The sequence below is a fragment of the Lissotriton helveticus genome, chromosome 5_1 (assembly GCF_964261635.1).
Source record: "Lissotriton helveticus chromosome 5_1, aLisHel1.1, whole genome shotgun sequence".
In the NCBI taxonomy this organism is placed as follows: domain Eukaryota; kingdom Metazoa; phylum Chordata; class Amphibia; order Caudata; family Salamandridae; genus Lissotriton; species Lissotriton helveticus.
The window spans coordinates 1,243,976,222-1,243,995,028 of NC_136065.1; the positions used below are offsets into that span (position 1 = coordinate 1,243,976,222).

Genomic DNA, 18,807 nt, shown 5'->3' on the forward strand with positions numbered 1-18,807 from the left:
TCGTGTTTTTGGATGTCTGATGACTTCTAAACTAGAACTGCTCAAAATGCACATGGAAAACTAATCGTATCATCCTGGACTAGACTTCAATCAGCTTTATTAGGCACGTGATCAATGATTTGAACTTATGTGGCATATAGTACTCCTCAATATGTTTGATATAGAGCATTCTCGGTTTTCCTCCTGAGTCCTATCCGATATCGGGGGACTGCGTGACTCAAGGACTATCCTTGTAACAAGTATGGCTGCTGTCGGTGAAGACATAAGCTCATAGTACTACTATGAGCTCACTGAATTGTCAGGTATCGTTTTTAGGCATTCACTGTTGACGGGCTAGCACATTTTAGCTGTTGGGGCTTTCTGTTCTAGAGTGATCACTTTATTTTAAACAAATATATTGTCCCAAATAGTATTACATGAAATTGTTGTGCTTTGTTTAATTGTATTCTATGAACAAAAGGGGATAGGTCCATAAACAAGTGGTGGGGGCTAGACCCTTTATAGAATATGTAACACAAATTGCCCGAACCACAAAATCTCCACAAGCTTCTTGAGAGGGAACGATCAATTTATTGTGATCACCCTCGACACTTTACTTGGTGTCAATGTTTTTTTAAAATCTTTTTCAAGTTATAACAAGCTACATGACAGAAAACGAACAATACATTAAATATTTACAATTTACTAATCCAAGGGGGAATTATAAGCAAATTAATGGCTCTTAAACAAATCAATACTGGACCAGCCGGCCCTAGTATCGTGAAGATGACTTTTTATTCCACCCTACTATAATTCCCCCTTGATTGGTTTTCTCTATATTTTTCTCATTTTTTGATTGTAATGTTTGTTCTAATGTTGTTTGCGATGGATTCTTACTTTTTTTGTAATGTTTGATGCAAGGAATTTTCTTTTTTGTAATGGGCAAAGAATTTGGTTTTCATGTATGTACAGCGTATTTATAGCTGTGTAAATATTTAATGTATTGTTCGTTTTCTGTCATGTAGCTTGTTATAACTTGAAAAAGATTTTAAAAAAACATTGTCACTAAGTAAAGTGTCGAGGGTGATCCCAATAAATTGATCGTTCCCTCTCAAGAAGCTTGTGGAGATTTTGTGGTTCAGGCAATTTGTGTTACATATTGTTTAATTGTAGTAGCATTATTAAAAATGCCGAAGTTAATATGGCATTATTCTGCCAATCAGAAAGCGCAATCCCAAGGAGCTAAATTAGACTCTAAAATAATCAAACCTAGTGGTTCCGATTCTGTAATAATCCGTTAATGAACAATACAGTGAAAGGATTCCTAGCCGAGTTCTGCGTCCGTTCTGGACTCTTACGATTTCCAATCCATAACATAGTCTTCACTTACAGAAGCTGGTTGCAATCAACTAATGTCTGTATTTGCAATTCAGCTGTATCAAATTTGTCACAAAGTCCAAACCATCCACTGACTGAGAACAAGGTCTACTCTAATTGCTTCTTAATCAAGAAGCAAAAGACACACAATTGATGGACGGAATGCAGAGAAAACTAAAAACGTTCACCCCAGTCAAGAGATCTGGGTTTAATGCCGAATTATTTTGCTCACCATGCCACCCCAGTTTAGACCTGGCCACATATATGCAAATCCTTCTTGACCCTGTGCCTCATTGGCACAGTCCATCCAGAACTGCCAAGCCAGGTCCTCCCTGGACCGGAAACAAGCATCCTAGGACTGGTTTCTGGGTTTCACCACTCATCAGCCAGGATAGCTTGAATCCAGTGGCACAGTGCGCCCGGGACCCACGTTTATGCATACCCGGCACACTTAGGGTGTGAAGGCAAAAGAGACACAATTGACGGACAGAATGCTGAACAAATCAAAACATTAACCCCCGTCAAGAGATCTGGTTAGAGACATCATTCTTTTGTTCACTATGCCACCCCAGTTTAGACCTGGCCATATGCAAATCTGTTTTGAACCAGTGCCTCATTGGAACAGTCCAGCCCAAACTGACAAGCCAGAACCTCCCTGGACCGGAAACCAGCATCCTACGACTGGTTTCAGGGTTTCACCCGTCGTCAGCCAGGAGCAGAAAACAATGGATTTAGGACCAAATCTCTGTACTGGGGTGAATGTATGACATTGTACTTCATTCTGTCCATCAATTGTTCTTTTTGTCTGAATCAAGAGGCGTCCCAGGCAAGATTTTTGCTCTGTTTTTCATCTGAAGAAGGATTTTCCCAGTGCAGTGCAAACACATGAGGAAGAGTGTTAAATCGTGTCATGTAAACTGAAGTCTTTAAGTTGAGACAACCACCTTGTGGGAGGCACAATTAAACATTTTCTCACACTGTGGCAGTCTATCGCATCCGACAGATGGGTCCTACAGATGTAAAGCAGGGCTATGCTCTCGCATTTCTTTCCAACCCACCATAGATTCTGCCCTTATTCGAACAGTTCTATGAGGAGAACCAATCCATTTTTCTGTGAGCAGTGCGAGCTCTCCTGACCAAAGGGGCAATTGAGAGGATGCTGACCTTTGAGACATGAACAGCTATTTCTTTGTTCAGAAGAATGATGGAGGCTTTCCTCCAATGGTAGATCTTTACCTTCTGTATGCCTTCATGTGGAAGGACCAATTCGAAATGCTCATACTGGGCGAAGTTCTGTGTGCTCTGAATCCAGGCAACTGGATAGTAGCCATAGACCTGCAGTACCCATGCTTTCATATGCTTCTCATGCGTTCACACAGATGTTACCTGTTTTTCATGGTTGACCAAAAACATTTTCAGTTTGTCGTTCTCCCTCGAATTTTCACTAAAGTAGTTATGGTGGTCACCACCCACCTCCTGGAGGTTGAGATACCCGTTTTTGCCTACCTCAGTGACAGGCTGCTTAATGTGGGCTAGCCACAGTCAGTCAGACCACACCCTCGTGGCATTGTTTGGGTTAAAAGTGACTTCTAGGCAGAGGATGCCTTTTCTAGGAGCTGTTATGGACATGGACAGTTCAAGGCATAAGTCAAAGTATCTTGTATAGCGCACATTGCACCGGTAGGTCTCATGGCGCTTGCAGAGATTCCAGAGACTAAGTGTCATATCTAGTTCCGTTTCAAACAGCCATGTTTTCAATTCTTTGCGGAAACACTGGTTATCTGTAATAGACGAAAGATGGAACAGCAACTTGTTCCAGAGATGAGGGGCAAGGCCAGAAAAAGATAGACCTCCGTTTTGTACGGTACAGGCTCGTAATGGGGTAAACTAGCTGGACCTTAATGTTCTTACAGGCTGATATCTTTTGATTTTTTTTTTAGGTCTCGCCTATTCTATCCCGCAGGGACAAATAGGCGAGATTATAGCAAGCGGAAAAGAAGTCTACCTAGCTGCGGATCGCGTACAGTTCAAGTGAGCTATGCGCGTGCACATCATTGCCAGCCACATCTCACACCACCATTTGTCTGTGCCTCGGCATCAGACTTCAAAGGCTGCCACTTCCCTGCATCAGACTTGAAAGGAATAAACTCCCACAGCAATGCCGAGAGCTTTTTTTCTTTCTTTCTAGATGGCTTGTTACTTATTTCCCCTCTTTCTCTGGCTCGCATATTACTTTCTTCTGACTCATGCTTTTTTCTTCGAGGTCTCTTGCTAATACTTATTCATTTCTCCCTCTCGCTAGTGTGTTTTTTTTTTTCTCCCTGTTCGTCTAATTCCTTTAACCTCCTTCTCTGGCTCATGCTTTTTAGGTCGAGCTTGCTCGACTTTTAGTAAAAGGGGATCTTAAAAGTGCAACCCAGCCTTTGCTTGCTGGCTACAAGCTTGAGTGCACGTGGGAGTGCACGCGCGGCCATCTGCCTTTCCTTTGTCATGGGTAATTAAGCGCCTCTCTCCGGGCACCCTTTCAAGTCCGGCGAGCAGGCCAATGCCCCCATGCTGTTGCAATAACAGGCTCACGTTTCACCCGGCCCTCGTACCACTACAGAGACACAACTTAACTTTTCCAGAGTCACCATCCTTTAAACTAAGACTTAGGCTTATGCTGTTTGTGTGTGTGCATTTGTTTCCTGGTTTTTTTCTGCTTGTGGCACAGGAATTTAGCAAATTATATTCACTCCTGGGCAAAGCACAAGCTGCGTCAGTTTATATAATAAAATATATAATTAATAGGCAATGAGGCAAAATGTTTTTTTTTAATGCACCATTGGAAATATTCTATTATGTATCCCGTAGTTGACCTTTGCCTGATGACATTTTACCAGCCTTTTATTTTTAATTTAAAGTGAGAACAGTCCGTATCTACAGCTTGTGCGCAGATCATGATACCTCGTTGCATTTCCGCCTGTGCTATAAACGGCTAACGCCACCCCCCTCTCTGTGGTCTCGTGAACTTTTCATCCCACTGAAAGCACTAATGTTTAGGACTGCCAACGAGACTCTTCCTCAGACCCTGCGCTTTGACAGCACCGGTGCTTGTGCTATAAAATCTATGTATGCTTAGGTTTCAAAGCTAGCATTTTGTGTTTTTTCATGTCAGCTGATACATTTGAAGTGATTAGTTGGTGGCGTAGACTGGAGCTACTGTGTTTTATCTTTCTCATAACACTTTATTTTAAAAGTTCGGAACAGGCTCTTGTGACTTGCGGCCCAGCATAGTTAATTAAAGAAGTGCAATGACTAAGTCATCTTAGATAAAGGACCTCCTTAACTCACTCTACACCCCTCGCTCTACACCCCTCGCTCTACACCCCTCGCTCTACACCCCTCGCTCTACACCCCTCGCTCTACACCCCTCGCTCTACACCCCTCTCTCTACACCCCTCTCCTCTCGCTCTACACCCCTCTCCTCTCGCTCTACACCCCTCTTCTCTCTCTCTACACCCCCTCTCTCTACACCCCTCTCCTCTCTCTCTACACCCCCTCTCTCTACACCCCCCACCACAGCATCACTATGCGCCACCACAGCATCAATCTGTGCAACCATTCAACAACTGGTTCAAATATGTTCTCTCAATGTTTCAAGCTCGATTACAAATGTCACAAAAAGATATTATTTCACTTCTGTTCTTGGATTTTCGTCACAATAAAATACACTGAACATAATCTTCACAAAAGTTATTTACGAAAGTTTAAGCTATTACCATTATAAATTACAATAACTTTTATTTAAGTATTTATTAACCCCTTCCACGCTCATGACGAGCTGGGCTCGTCATGCAGTAGCCTCCTGCTACACTGATGACGAGCCCAGCTCGTCATGAATAATGGTGTTCCTGTATTTACAGTACAGGGGAAAAATCCCCATAGCGTACAAGTGGTTAAAAAAATAAAAGCCATTGTTATTTGTAATATCAATACATCTAAGTCACGTAAATCCAACACATATTGCCTTACAAATGCTATATGTGTCACATTTGCGAAAGTTAAAACTATTGGCATTGTAAATGACAAAGCTATTAATTTAGCTATTTTCAAAACCAACACATAAATACAAAATTTGTCATTTACAATACCAATAGCTCAAACTTTCCTAATGCGAGACCTATTGCATTGCAAATGGTTGTTTGCTAAGTAGCCAGGACCAGTGCCATAAATACTTCCATGTGTTGGGCACAGGATTTTAAAATGGCCACCTTTTCTGATTGGAAGCATTTCCTCTATCCTAACGAGTGCAGGGCATTCAGGATATTATACCGATTTGTTAGACCTGGCATCTTTGGTGTGATTTCCCCTGTCTTTTTGCTTCTGACCTCCTATTTTTTTTGTCTTATGCTGCATGTAGGTTTTGCTGGGTTTAGGACTCCGGGCACTTTACCTCTGCTGACCAGTGCTAAAGTACTCCCTTTTGCATTGGTGATTGGTTTATCTATGATTGGCATATTGGATTTACCACTGGTCCCTATTAAATTTTTCCAGGTGTGCCCAGGGCCTGTAAATCAAATGCTACCAGTGTTTTGTTATTCACTATTTCTCTGTCCTATAGGGTAACCTGGGGATTACCTTGAAATATCTTTTAGGTGTAAGTTCCCATTGGGAGCTGATAGAGGTTTGGGGTGTCTGAAGTCAGAATTTAAAAGTACATCTTATTATGAAATAGTGTATTACAGTCTTTTCCCCTTGCATTGGCGCACACATTGCTGCCTAGCACCAACTAAGGCAGGATTGTTTTTATGCAGGAAGGGGCACCTTCCTTCACAACAACAATCCACAGAGGTGTTTTTCTCTTTCTATGTGAGCTGCAGAATGCAGCCCATATAGAAAGAGGAACGAACAAACAAGGAGCAATGAAAACATTTCTCCTCATTACGTCTCCGCATAAGGTTTTGGCGTTGCCCCAGGTTAGTAATTTTGTAATTCTGGGGCAGCTTTAAAATCCATGGGTGTTTTGCGTGGGAACCCCCGCGCAGTGCCAATGGGATGCCTCCTTGACGCAAAGTAAGGCAATGCAGTGACTTGCGCTGCTTTGTCTTACTCCTATCTAAGAGGCCGTGCAAATCCATGCAGGGTGACTTTGCGCTGCTTCATAGGTATGGCTGATATGCTTACACCAAAGGAGCATAAAAAAAAGTGATACTCTGTCTGCGCAAGTCTCATCAATAAGCCCCAAAACATTCTGTACGTTTTTTTTGGTGTTTCGCCATCAGCTGGCTACATATCCAATAATGGGCAGCTTAAATGAAAAATAATCAGTGGGAAATGCACTGTAGTACAATATGAAACCTCTATTAGTTAATGCACTGCAGAGGTCTTTGTGTACCAGAGAGCCATAGAATTAAATCTCGATTGGTGAAGTGGCCAATAGTGACTTGTGTATATTTAGTGCTACGAGGTCACAGCCTTTGACAGAAGGCACTGTGAATAAGTAGGTCATTATTTTATACTTTCATTACACACACAGTATAAGATATACTGGTACAAAATATGCAAATAATTTTACAATAAAATGGTGCTTCCAAAATGTAGTTTTTAGTAATACCAAAGCGTATGTAATATTTCTTTGTATAGAACTTTCTTCAACACCTCCTATGGGGTACTAACGGCTGTGTAAATCATTGCGATTAAAAGCATGTACTTCACAGCCCATTGTTAACTCTGTGCGCTACCACTCAAAAATCTAATCTTTTGTCATCAAAAAAGTGAAGTGATTTGATCAATTAAAGCCAGAACTGGCTTCCAAGCACCCTTTACACTTACAGATTAATTTATAGTCCGCATTTGCATTTTATTCATGCAAGCAGACACCCTGGCACGCAGGCTTTTCGCAGCACAGAAGGCTTGTTTGATGAAACTTCAGCTGAAGCATTTTAACAAGCGAAATTAGCCGTCCCAGGGCAGTTTTCTTTTTCCAAAACGAAAGCAAGCATTTTGGATTCCAATCACAAGTGAGGCTGGGGAATGCGTGCCCACCCTTCCCAGGACTCCATGCGCCCATTTTTTGGGTTGCGCCGCACATATTGAAGACCTCCGCTCTAGACAGTTGCACTTAGTGAGCTGAGGTGTGCCTTACATATCCTTATGGGCCGTGACCAGGCTGATGGGCCTTACTGAGCTAGAGTGGTAGGAGTTGTTGTCACTGACACACTCCAATCAGTACACTTCTGGACTGAGGACATTCTGCCCGGAAGAAAAGCTGGATGTTGTAGTAGGAACATACACTCTGCCTGTTACTTTGTTGTGCTGGCCTGCTGCTTGCTGCTTCTGTCCTAGGAGTGAAAGGACCATACTTTGCTTTCTGTACCCTCCTTCCAAGGATCTCCAAGGGCTTGTGTGCAATTGCCTCCTGTTAAGAAGTCTCGGGCCATCAGACTACACGTACCAGTGCCTGGGCTCTTCTGCTGAGAGTCCTAACTTGCCACGTTGTGGACTGAATGCGAAAATCTACTCACCGACTGCCAGCATCTGGTTTTATCGGCGTATCACTACCGACTTTGGCGCATCGCTGATGCCAGCACCGAAGCGTGATTCCCAATCAACCACATATTTCACTGCAGGACTCAGCTTCCCGTCGTAGTGTCAGAAGTCGCAATGTGAGTTTCGAGCACCACATCACTGAAGTCTGTGACATACCACTCCAACTCTGACACAGTGCCTGCTTCATTGCTGTGGAATTGACGTAGCGGTACTGGATTTTTGAAGCATCGTTCCTGAGCACCGATTTCTTCATCGATGTTGCCCAGGAGTAGGAAACCGACGCCATGTGTCCTGAGATGGACGCATCACCTCCCCAGACACAGTAAGGAACAGACTCATCACCTCCCCACAGTACGGAACCGATGCATTACCTCCCCTGACAACAGGTAAGGAATCGACGCATCACCTCCCCTGCATGACAATAAGGAACCAAGGCATCGTCCCCTTGGAGTAATGAACCGGCTCATCGCTTTTCTTTTCTGGCGCCTCACCTCCCCTGTGCTGTTTCGTCTTTGACTTTTGATGCATCGAAGGTACTTTGTGCTAAAATAAACTCATCTGTTGATCTCTATGGACTAAACTTGCCTAACCTTGGAAAAGTGATACCATTACTTGTGCATGTTGGATTTTTATTGTTTTGGTCTTGTTTTATTCAGATAAATATTGGCTATTTTATTTAAACTGGTGTGTATTCATTTTGTGATATCTTCACTGTTACTTTGTGTGTATGTACAAATGCTTTACATATTGCCTTAGAGATAAGCCTGACTGCTGATGTCAAGTTACCAAGGGGGTGAGCAGGGGTTATCTTAGCTGTGTGACTCCTTTATCCTGACTAGAGTGAGAGTCCCTACTTGGACAGGATGCAAACCACTGCAAGCTACAGACCCCATTTCTAACATGTTTCAGCCTCTGTTATCCATCCTGCTCGTCCACTTCGTCAGGTGGTCTATGCAGGCTCTGCAGTGGAATTTGAAGTCTCAATGGGCCAAGCACCGAGGGACCCTTGCAGATGTCACCCAGGTTTTGAGTCTCCTCCTAAACCATGGTGACCGTTCTACCACCCCTCTCCCACCCAGAACTGACTGCGGTGACGGATGTCACTGCTGGGTTGTTCGATGTTGGGGGGCATCTGGGAGAGGTTGAGATCGGAGGTCTCGGACGGAAACCTGGCTCCACATACATCGAAGCGGCAGGCTGTCCGCCTGCAATGAAGGTCTTCTGCCAACCATCTGGGAAAGGCTGGTGCAGGTTCTCACAGGCAGCACCACTGCCATGTGGTACTGCAACAAGCAGGCAAGAATGGGGTGTTTGGTCTGATGTCAAGTGGCTCTGTGCTTCTAGAATTGACTCGAGCATCATGGTATTTCCCGGATCCTGAACCACCTACCAGGATTGTTTGGACAAACTCTGCCAGTGACACCTGGCAAATCACGAATGGTGTTTGCAGCCATAAATGGAGCAGGGCATCTTCTGTCACCGTCTAATACGCAGTTATCACCAAGAACACTTTCTCTAACTTATACATGCTAGAGTGGAGCAGGGATGTTCTATATGCCTTTCCTGTATGCCTTTCTGCTACTGCGCCTCAGGCCACGAGTTCAGAAGATCAGGAACAACTGGGTCTAAGTCATTCTAGGGGATCTGGATGGGGTCATGAGTGTGATAGGGGGAATGTCTGGGCATGAGCATCTCTCCTCCAACCAGGCAGTCCTTTTCGGTGGCTCTTCTGTTGCAGCAGCATGGCAGGTTTCTGCTCAGCGAGGGCACAGTCTACACCTCCACGAGTATAGATTTAACAGCCGCAGTTGACTGATCTGCCACCTGAGGTTGTGGATTTGCTCCTTGTTGCCAAGAGCCAGTCTACAAAGTCAGTTTATGCGGAGCTATGGGGTAAGTTTGTGACATGGTGTGGTCGGCAAAACATACTTTTGGATGTTTTGCTTGTTTTGTCTTTTGCCCAGCAAAGTCTTACAGTAGACACTATGAAAGGTTGTCAGTTCTTTTTTGTGTTTACATAGCCACCCATTTTTAGGTCTCGCCTGAGCCAGCGCTTGCGCTGCTTTGGCGAGACATTTAGTGAGTGGGCATTTGAAACTGCTACCACGTGCTTTTGATTACGGCTACGAGCGTGCGGTTACGAGCACAGGCGCCATCTCGCGGGCACCCTTACAGCCCGCGATCTCACAAGTGAACGTGCACTCTCAGGAGTCCCCCTGGGGCACAAGCAGGCATCCACTTTGGCATGCTACTCGCAAGCGCGTGGACCACCACAGAGCGCGTCTTGCGGCCCCTTAAAGACTTGTCTCACGTTGTACAAAGTGAGTGCATGCTGTCTGTCTGCGTTTCCTGGAATCACTCTGGGTACAGTCTGCCGTCCTCATGCATGCTCCGTGGAGGTGCGGGGACAGTGGAATCTCTCGCCAAGACCACTGCTGAATGGCTCTAGCCCTGTAATTTGCTGTGTTTTGTGGGGAATCTCTCACCATTGTGTGTGCAGCGTTGGTTTCCCAGCTTCCTATTTCAGGCTAACTATGGAGGTGCCATGTTGTGCCCAGCTCAAAGTGAGTGTCTAACTTTGTTTATGCCACTTAATCTTCCCTGCTGTTATGGCCGCCACTTTTACAGCAGCCCATAGGGAAGGCTTTTCACGCTCAGCCCTCTCTCTTTGTCGTTGGCAAGTTTATGTGAGCATTGAGGCTTCCTAAGTGTACGGCTACCTTTGAGATTAAGATGCATAACCTGTAGTTGCTTGCCACTATGTCCCTCGTATCCTCAGCCTCCCACATGCTGTTTGAAAGTGCTGCAGACACATTCCCATATTTCCTTGTGCTATCGTTAATCATAATGTGAGCAGCCTCAACAAATGTACTTTTACTCCAGTCCTCCTGGCAACCACAGCTGCCCCATGTTATCTTGGGCACATTTGTGTTGCTCCTTGAGCTTATGTAAAGGCAACTGTAAAATATGGATACTATTCAGCTAGACTCCTATATTGCTGTGACCCTGACACCATGTGTAATAGTGTGCCCCCGTAAAAGCAACTGTGAGTGTTTAGGAAAACTGCATTTTGATTCTCAGATCCCAACACTAGAGTATACCCGATGTGTTCATTTCCCCGTGGCTCCCCCAAACTGTAACTGGCTAGACACTTTCTGTAGTTCTTTTCCAATATTTGCATTTTATAGCACTATATAAGAATACGTGATGTTGCTTGCCGCACCATCCTAGCTGCTTACCGCTCCCCACTTCCTATGCTATGATATGTTGCTTGAAAGCGCTGCAGACACTGCATGGTCTTGGGCGCATATTTCTGTATTTTCTTTTGCTTCTGTAAACTCCAAATGTGAGCAGCCTTAAAAGTTTTACTTTCACTCTGAGGACCTGCTGGTACCCGCGGTCACCACTGGTTGTTGCAGGCACATTACTGTGTCCTTGAGCTTCTGTAAAGGCAACTGTAAAAAGATGGAAGCGATTCAGCTCAACTCCTAAATTCTTCTGTCCTGGACACAATGTGTAATCTTACTTTTTCCCCTGGGATCTGAGACTCAAACTTCAGCTTTTATGTCACAAAAACACTGTTACAATAGTGATTTTAGTCCGGTACAGCGTGCTTTAACATCTTGCCTTTGCATAACAAGCATTGGCATAGCCAATAGGTCTCGCCTTTGGGACCTTATAAGTGTTTAACCATGCAACAGTTGATGTTGTTGCACCAAGGATATTGTGCTGCATAACTAAATACTTGTAAGGTCCCAAAAGCGAGACATACTGGCTATGCCAATGCTCAATATTTAGGTCACCTGTTGTGATGTGGCTTATTAAAGGTTAGTTAGACACATCTTCCCTCACAAATAGTTTGTGATGCTACAGTGGAATCTCATTTTTTCCCTGATGTTCCTCGTGTGCTCCCCCTTAAAACCAGTGACACTCAATCTATTTTTTTTTAATCTAAAAGTGGCTATGCGTGGGTATTTCCTGATGGGAGTCCTGAGCACATTGTGCCATTGGAACTTGATCGGTTTGTCGGTGATTGAGACACACCAAGGGTAAACATGTCGGATTGCGTTGGTTCCCATGGAAAGATGTAGCTTTGTATTCCATCCTATTTTTGAAGTGGCAAAGACTCATGCTTTTTACCTGCAGATATGTTATCATTCTGTGGCAACCTGTGAGCTCTTAACCCATCAGTTGTTTAATAATTACTCCGTTTAATGATTACTCCGTTATAGAATGGCAACATTTTGATAAGTGGCTTTCAAAAAGGTAGTTCTTTGCCTTCCTTACCTCTTGATGCGGTCTACAGGTTTTTATCAGATTACTGGGAAGGCAGTGTGAGGTTTGGGAGGGTCTGCAAAAGAAGTGGAGTGCAATGGTCTTGTCAGGAAGAGGATGGCTGTAGATTGGCAGTGACTTTTCTTGCCAATGGATCCAGTGAATTTGCATTAGTATGACTTTTTGGTGGAGAGCTCCGCTCTATTGTGCATCCCTTCACTGGGAGAGAGCATGCCTTCAATTGTGAGTGGTTCGCGTTGTTTGCGGAATAACATTTCGTAGTAACGACGCTACACACAGGTGTGTCGTAGTTGATTTATTCCAAAGCTACATGGTTGTGGAGGCCACAGCAACAGGGACTCCACCGAGCTCAGTGCAGCTCCACTCCAACTGTCTTCCCTCCCTACATTCTATCATCTGGGTAACCAGCAGCATTCCAACAATGAATGCTGCTGACATAGATAGTCCTATTTAATTACAATAACATAGAAAGATGTGATCTAAACTGCATAAAGAGTACATTACTACATATTTGTCATAGGGTTTGTAGTTGTGTTTATTATTGAATGTCCACGCACGCCGTCTTTTGGGTTGTATTGCTTGAACTGCTGTTACTTTTGAAAAATGGTGTTGCCTGCTTCCTTTATGCTCTGCACTGACAGGTTTTAGGGATTAAAACTGCTTTCTGAGAATCTTTGCCTAGTATTCTTAGATGCTGGTGTTTAATGGGATCTTTGCCTGCACAGGGCTGTGCAGTAGACTAATTTCTCTTTCTGATGGGGAGCACCGACAGTCCAGCATTTACAAAATGGGGAATCGAATTCAGGCATTATCTAGTGAAATATTCCATTCTAGAAACTGATTGTTTGTAGGACCTCTAACATTTGCAACAAAAGTGATTCTGGTGTGGCGGGGTAGAGTCGCTAGAGTTGCTGTGTGCGCTGGAGGGAGTTCACCACTTCATTCCATTGGCCCCATTTATCATAATTGAGTAGTTGCAGTCCCGAAAGTAAACAATCGTGATCCCGATCGCTGGAGTCTCTGTACAAGACCAGCCACAGGAGGCTGCAGTGTCTATGGATGTTCCAGGGTGCGCAGTCCCTTGGTGTAACTAACCAGCAGAAAGCACTAAAGTAGAATGGTAATGTTAACAAATTGTCACTTTGTGGGGACCAAAGCGGTTATTTTTCCTGTAGATTTCTTTATTTTTTTACACTACAGTGAACTAAGTATTCAGAAATGTTTTTTCAGTCTACTACAATTTTTAATGCTGACTTCAGGTCTGAAGGGCTTTAAAAGAAATTAAAGCACTTTAGGTGTGAAAAGCATCAATTCTACAAATTGGTGGGGGTTGACGAAACATGACCTTTACGGTGGACATTAATAGGCAATAGAGGATAAGCACTATGTTCAAGTCGGCTTCGGCTCATTCTTTTACTGTGTGAAAATAGTAATTTATCTCATGTACTCTGTATGGATTGGTGAACTCTGCGCATTACAAAAGGGTGACCATTTTGGGATGAATGAAACCCAATCCGGCTACTGCTTGATGGCTTTCTTTCTCTGAATAGGTGTACACGCTCTCTGTGTGCGGAGATCGTCTGATCGTGGGGACTGCTGGCCGCAGAGTTCTGGTGTGGGACCTCAGGAACATGGGCTACGTCCAGCAGAGAAGAGAGTCCAGCCTCAAATATCAGACACGCTGTATCCGAGCCTTTCCAAACAAGCAGGTATGGAACAATCGCTTAGAAAGCTTGCTTGTTTGTCCCATGTATGTATTCAATGTGCTTTTCTTCTGTACTACACCTGCACAATCAAGGGCATACCGAACAAATACAATTCTATTTGACTTCCTTTCAATCCAGTCCGTAGCAGTGACTACCTTTCCATGTGCTGATCTCGAGCAGCAGAGTATATTTTCCTCTCCCAAATCACCTGCTCCTGATGTGCATGGCTAGAGCAGTCTGTTTCAAGTTAAGTGAAAATCCCAAACGTATATGAATAATCATATAGAAGACTGAGGTGGTAGATGCCAATAATAATGTGGCTCCCTTTTCTTTAACGGGTCTGATTTGTTACCTACGTAAACGCCAGCCATAGAGCGCCTGTTAGTAAAACAAGTCAGTTATGTTTTTCTGTTCACTGTGAAGCACTGTATGGATTATAAACAGCACTTTAAAATTGACACTTGGCGGCCACCTCTTTGCCATTTTTGTTACATGTCGAGGGGAACATACTGAGTTGCATGTTTTTTTGCTTTATATGTAAGCATTGCCTTGAGTGGTATAAATGAATGGTTTTAAACGTTTTTCGTAAACTTCTTTCTAGAACACTTACATGCACTAAAACAATCCTTTACATAAAGACATTTTCAGAATTGTTATATCCATATAAAATCTCAGCGTGCTTGTTACGTTCTAAATCAATGATAAAATCGCTTTAAGAGTAAAATAATTTTTCAGATTTTTATGTCAACATAAAATCACTGCATAATATGACAGTGGATACAAACAGGTTGATGGGCGCTCTACAAATTATTATCAGGGTATATTCATATGATATATCACATTTGGTGCATCAAAGAAGGTAGATGTGTATCCAACATCCACAAGTCCCGCATGTGCAGAAACAGACAAACAATACCCTCTGAGCACACTATTATTCTCTCTGTAAATGTAGCACCAGTCTTATTGGCAAATGTCACTATTCGGTAAATCAAATTGACTAGTCCAGGTCTTCTCAAATTGAGGTTTCAAAGTTCATCTCTCTTTATTTTCATGTCATCAATCATCTCATGATAATCACTTTTTCATGGTACATCAGCCAACACGTGTTTCGTCGTGTGATATACAACACATTGACTTCCTCAGGGCTGCAACCAAATAAACAATACCCATGAGATTTACACGATCTACGTATGGCTTTTTGAATAATCGTGTGTAAACTAAAGACACACAAAACAAAATTGGGTAAGCTCCGCATAGTGTATAGATTTAAAAAGAAAGAAGATGGAAAGGTAGTTATGCCACTCCAAGTATACAATACACCAATATTTAGTGAGCATATATCTAACCTTATACCCAAGGAAGCATTCCATTGTGTTAGGTTACATGCAATAGAATTCAAGATTCACCTAAATATTCACGGTTTCCTCAGTAGTAATATCTTCCTCAGGATACAACCAAATATAAATCTAAGAAAATATAATAGCCAAATTAAATCTGTACCCTCATTATCAGTCCTTTCTCGCATTTAAATATCATATAATGATCCCATAAATAGGATCCGGGGTTCTTCACAATGGTCCTCACCACCACTTTATTTGAGCCATCCCTAGACTCAACAGTAACAAACTCTATTCGTAATTTTCATTCCTATTACCTCTCAATGCCACATCCGTGCATGAGTATTATATCCTCCTCTTCCGTACTCCGATATTTGCTCCCAGTATCGTATTAGCTAAAATAAATGTAAGCATCTCTTAAATTTATACGTATACATCTATCATCTCATCCTACTAATAATATACCTACACTCACCATACATGTAATACTCTCGAGTTGGGAGTCCCCAAACTTCAAGTCTATATTCGTGATCCCTCGGCTGAAATAAAAGATACTTGAAATGCCTTACGGGCTAAACCTCTCTTGTTTTATCAAATCTCAAGCTTATCACGCTATATAACACTCGCCCTCGTCGGGCTACGTCTTTAAATACGAGGTCCTCAGTCTTCTCGGGCAATGACTATCCTCAATATCGTTCAAGCTAAAATAAGTATACGCATCTCTTATATTAATGCATATACGTCTATTGTCTCACCTTACTAGTATTAAACTTACACTCACCATACATGTAATGGTCTCGAGTTGGGAGTCCCCCTGGCTTAAAGTGTATATTCGTAATCCCCCAGCCGCAATAAAAAGTACAAAATATACTTGCAATCACTTTTCGGGCTAAGCCTTAATTGTTTATTTCAAACTTCAAACTTATCACGTTATACAACACTCACCCTCGGCGTGCAACACCTTAAGTTACGAGGTATAAGGTTCGATATAAAATCACTGCATACTTGTTCCGTTATTAGTCAATCATAAAATCACTATAGGTAAAAACAAGTACATGTGCAATGTAGCTAACAGTTAACACACCCATCTCTAGTTCCACCTTTCATCTTGGGGTTAACTTGTAAACCTATTGCCAATACACTAGGCACAGTTAGAAAGTAAATGGACGCATCACCCTTCAAAATTCGTAGTGCCTCTGAATACCAGAATAATTACACAATGGGCATATCCATTTCCCTCTAGGATTTTTTCATGCTAGGCATAAAATCCCCTTGATGTATGGTTTCATTCACTGTCACACAGCACATAGTGAAAATAGCCATATAGAAAGCGCTCTTGTCTGTGCTCCACGATGCCGTAAATGACCCCTATTTAAGTATATCATAGTGAAATTTTAGGTAGAGAGGTTTTGGTAATTGCTAGAGCGGGAAAATGAGAGAGGCTTATAGTAAGGGATCTCTTTAATAATTAAGAATTTGTTTGTCAGCCTATTATAAGTAGGACAATGGAGGAGACTAGCTTGAATATACTCCAAATAACTGGATTTTAACTACAACTTGGAAGTAGCCACTAACCAATCTGGCTCCAACCAGAAAAATCCATGGTCCAGTCTATCAAACCATTGACAAGCCTCTTTGAACCATGGAAAGGTCAAGCCTGAATCAAGGGCTAACAATTACTCTACTGCCCTCCGATACGGCCTCCGCTCCTCAATATAACTGTGCCCCTTATTTCCAATTGAAATGTGTCAGAGGGTGAAACATGGTTGCTGCCGCTGTTATTTTTCCACTTTTAAAGTTGTAAAAAAAAAAAAAAAGTGCCAGGAATTACGTTTGCATCAAACTGTGCAGTGTTACACGGACTAGTCTCCGTGTGGCAATACCAGACATTGCAGAAAGGAATGTTGCTCACACACAATTTGATTGTTAAAAAGTGAACTGGAAACGATCCATTGCTCCGTTTTTTGTTGTGATAATTTCCTGTCCCATCTGCAGTTTGGCCATTTAGACAACCCTTTCTTATAATAACTTGAAGTCAGCGTAACAGCCAAAAATATGAGCGCTGTTCTTCTGGGATTCTAATTAAATTTGCTAATCTGCAATTGGCTAGGACTGGAAGGACCACTTTATGCGTATGAAAACAAGTTGTAAGGTTTTTTAATACTAAACGTCTGCATCTTGGTAAACTTCAAACTAAAGTGATGGTGATCGAAGGGTCTAAATTTCATGAGCGATGCTTCAGTTTTGGCACATGTTGAAGATTTTAAGTGCAACATTAAGCTCCTAAAGGTTACTTGCCCCATAAAAGGAGGGAATACTTTTTAGAGGAGAAAGGCATCTTTTGTTGTAGAAATAAAATGAATCCTGAAAAGGATTCTTTCAATAAGCAGCAATTGCAAATAAATGTACACCTAATCAAAAGTATTGGAGTTCTGTCATTATAAAATGTGACCTAATAGAACTGCCTTTTTTCCCCGTACATATTTGCCATTGGCTGGTATCATTGTCAGTCCTAAATGCTGGCTTCTGATTCGTCAATAGGCTTATTAGTCCCTCCTTAGTACCGCCTCTTTATTTGTCAACTCCCATGGCGACTGGCCCATTTACTTTGGTTGTCACACAGAACCTGTTATTTAGACTGTGAGCACTATTTTCGTTAATGAGGTTCTACTGCAGGCACGACATGCTTTGGGGCCTTCTTTCTCCCGTTGATGTGCCTTCTTTTCCCCCTCCCAAGCCTCCCTCTCATTGTCCGTGCCTTCCTCGCCTGCCCTCTCGTTGTCCGTGCCTTCCCCGCCTGCCCTCTCGTTGTCCGTGCCTTCCCCGCCTGCCCTCTCGTTGTCCGTGCCTTCCCCGCCTGCCCTCTCGTTGTCCGTGCCTTCCCCGCCTGCCCTCTCGTTGTCCGTGCCTTCCCCGCCTACCCTCTCGTTGTCCGTGCCTTCCCCGCCTGCCCTCTCGTTGTCCGTGCCTTCCCCGCCTGCCCTCTCGTTGTCCGTGCCTTCCCCGCCTGCCCTCTCGTTGTCCGTGCCTTCCCCGCCTGCCCTCTCGTTGTCCGTGCCTTCCCCGCCTGCCCTCTCGTTGTCCGTGCCTTCCCCGCCTGCCCTCTCGTTGTCCGTGCCTTCCCCGCCTGCCCTCTCGTTGTCCGTGCCTTCCCCGCCTGCCCTCTCGTTGTCCGTGCCTTCCCCGCCTGCCCTCTCGTTGTCCGTGCCTTCCCCGCCTGCCCTCTCGTTGTCTGTCTGTGCCTTCCTGCCCTCTCGTTGTCTGTCTGTGCCTTCCTGCCCTCTCGTTGTCTGTCTGTGCCTTCCTGCCCTCTCGTTGTCTGTCTGTGCCTTCCTGCCCTCTCGTTGTCTGTCTGTGCCTTCCTGCCCTCTCGTTGTCTGTCTGTGCCTTCCTGCCCTCTCGTTGTCTGTCTGTGCCTTCCTGCCCTCTCGTTGTCTGTCTGTGCCTTCCTGCCCGCCCGTTGTCTGTCTGGGCCTTCCTGCCCGCCCGTTGTCTGGGCCTTCCTGCCCGCCCGTTGGCTGTGCCTTCCTGCCCGCCCGTTGGCTGTGCCTTCAGTTGTCCGTGCATTGCCCGCTCGTTGG

At 43.7% G+C, this 18,807-nt stretch overlaps 1 protein-coding gene across 12 annotated transcripts in view; it reads left to right on the forward strand.

Moving 5' to 3' along the window:
- BUB3 (BUB3 mitotic checkpoint protein) overlaps positions 1–18,807 on the forward strand; it is a 172,632-nt gene that overhangs the window by 78,270 nt on the left and 75,555 nt on the right. For all 12 annotated transcript variants that reach the window (XM_078644006.1, XM_078644013.1, XM_078644014.1 and 9 more), the window contains one exon: positions 13,734–13,892. In XM_078644006.1, coding sequence (XP_078500132.1) covers positions 13,734–13,892 — 159 coding nt within the window. The remainder of the gene's footprint in view (positions 1–13,733; positions 13,893–18,807) is intronic.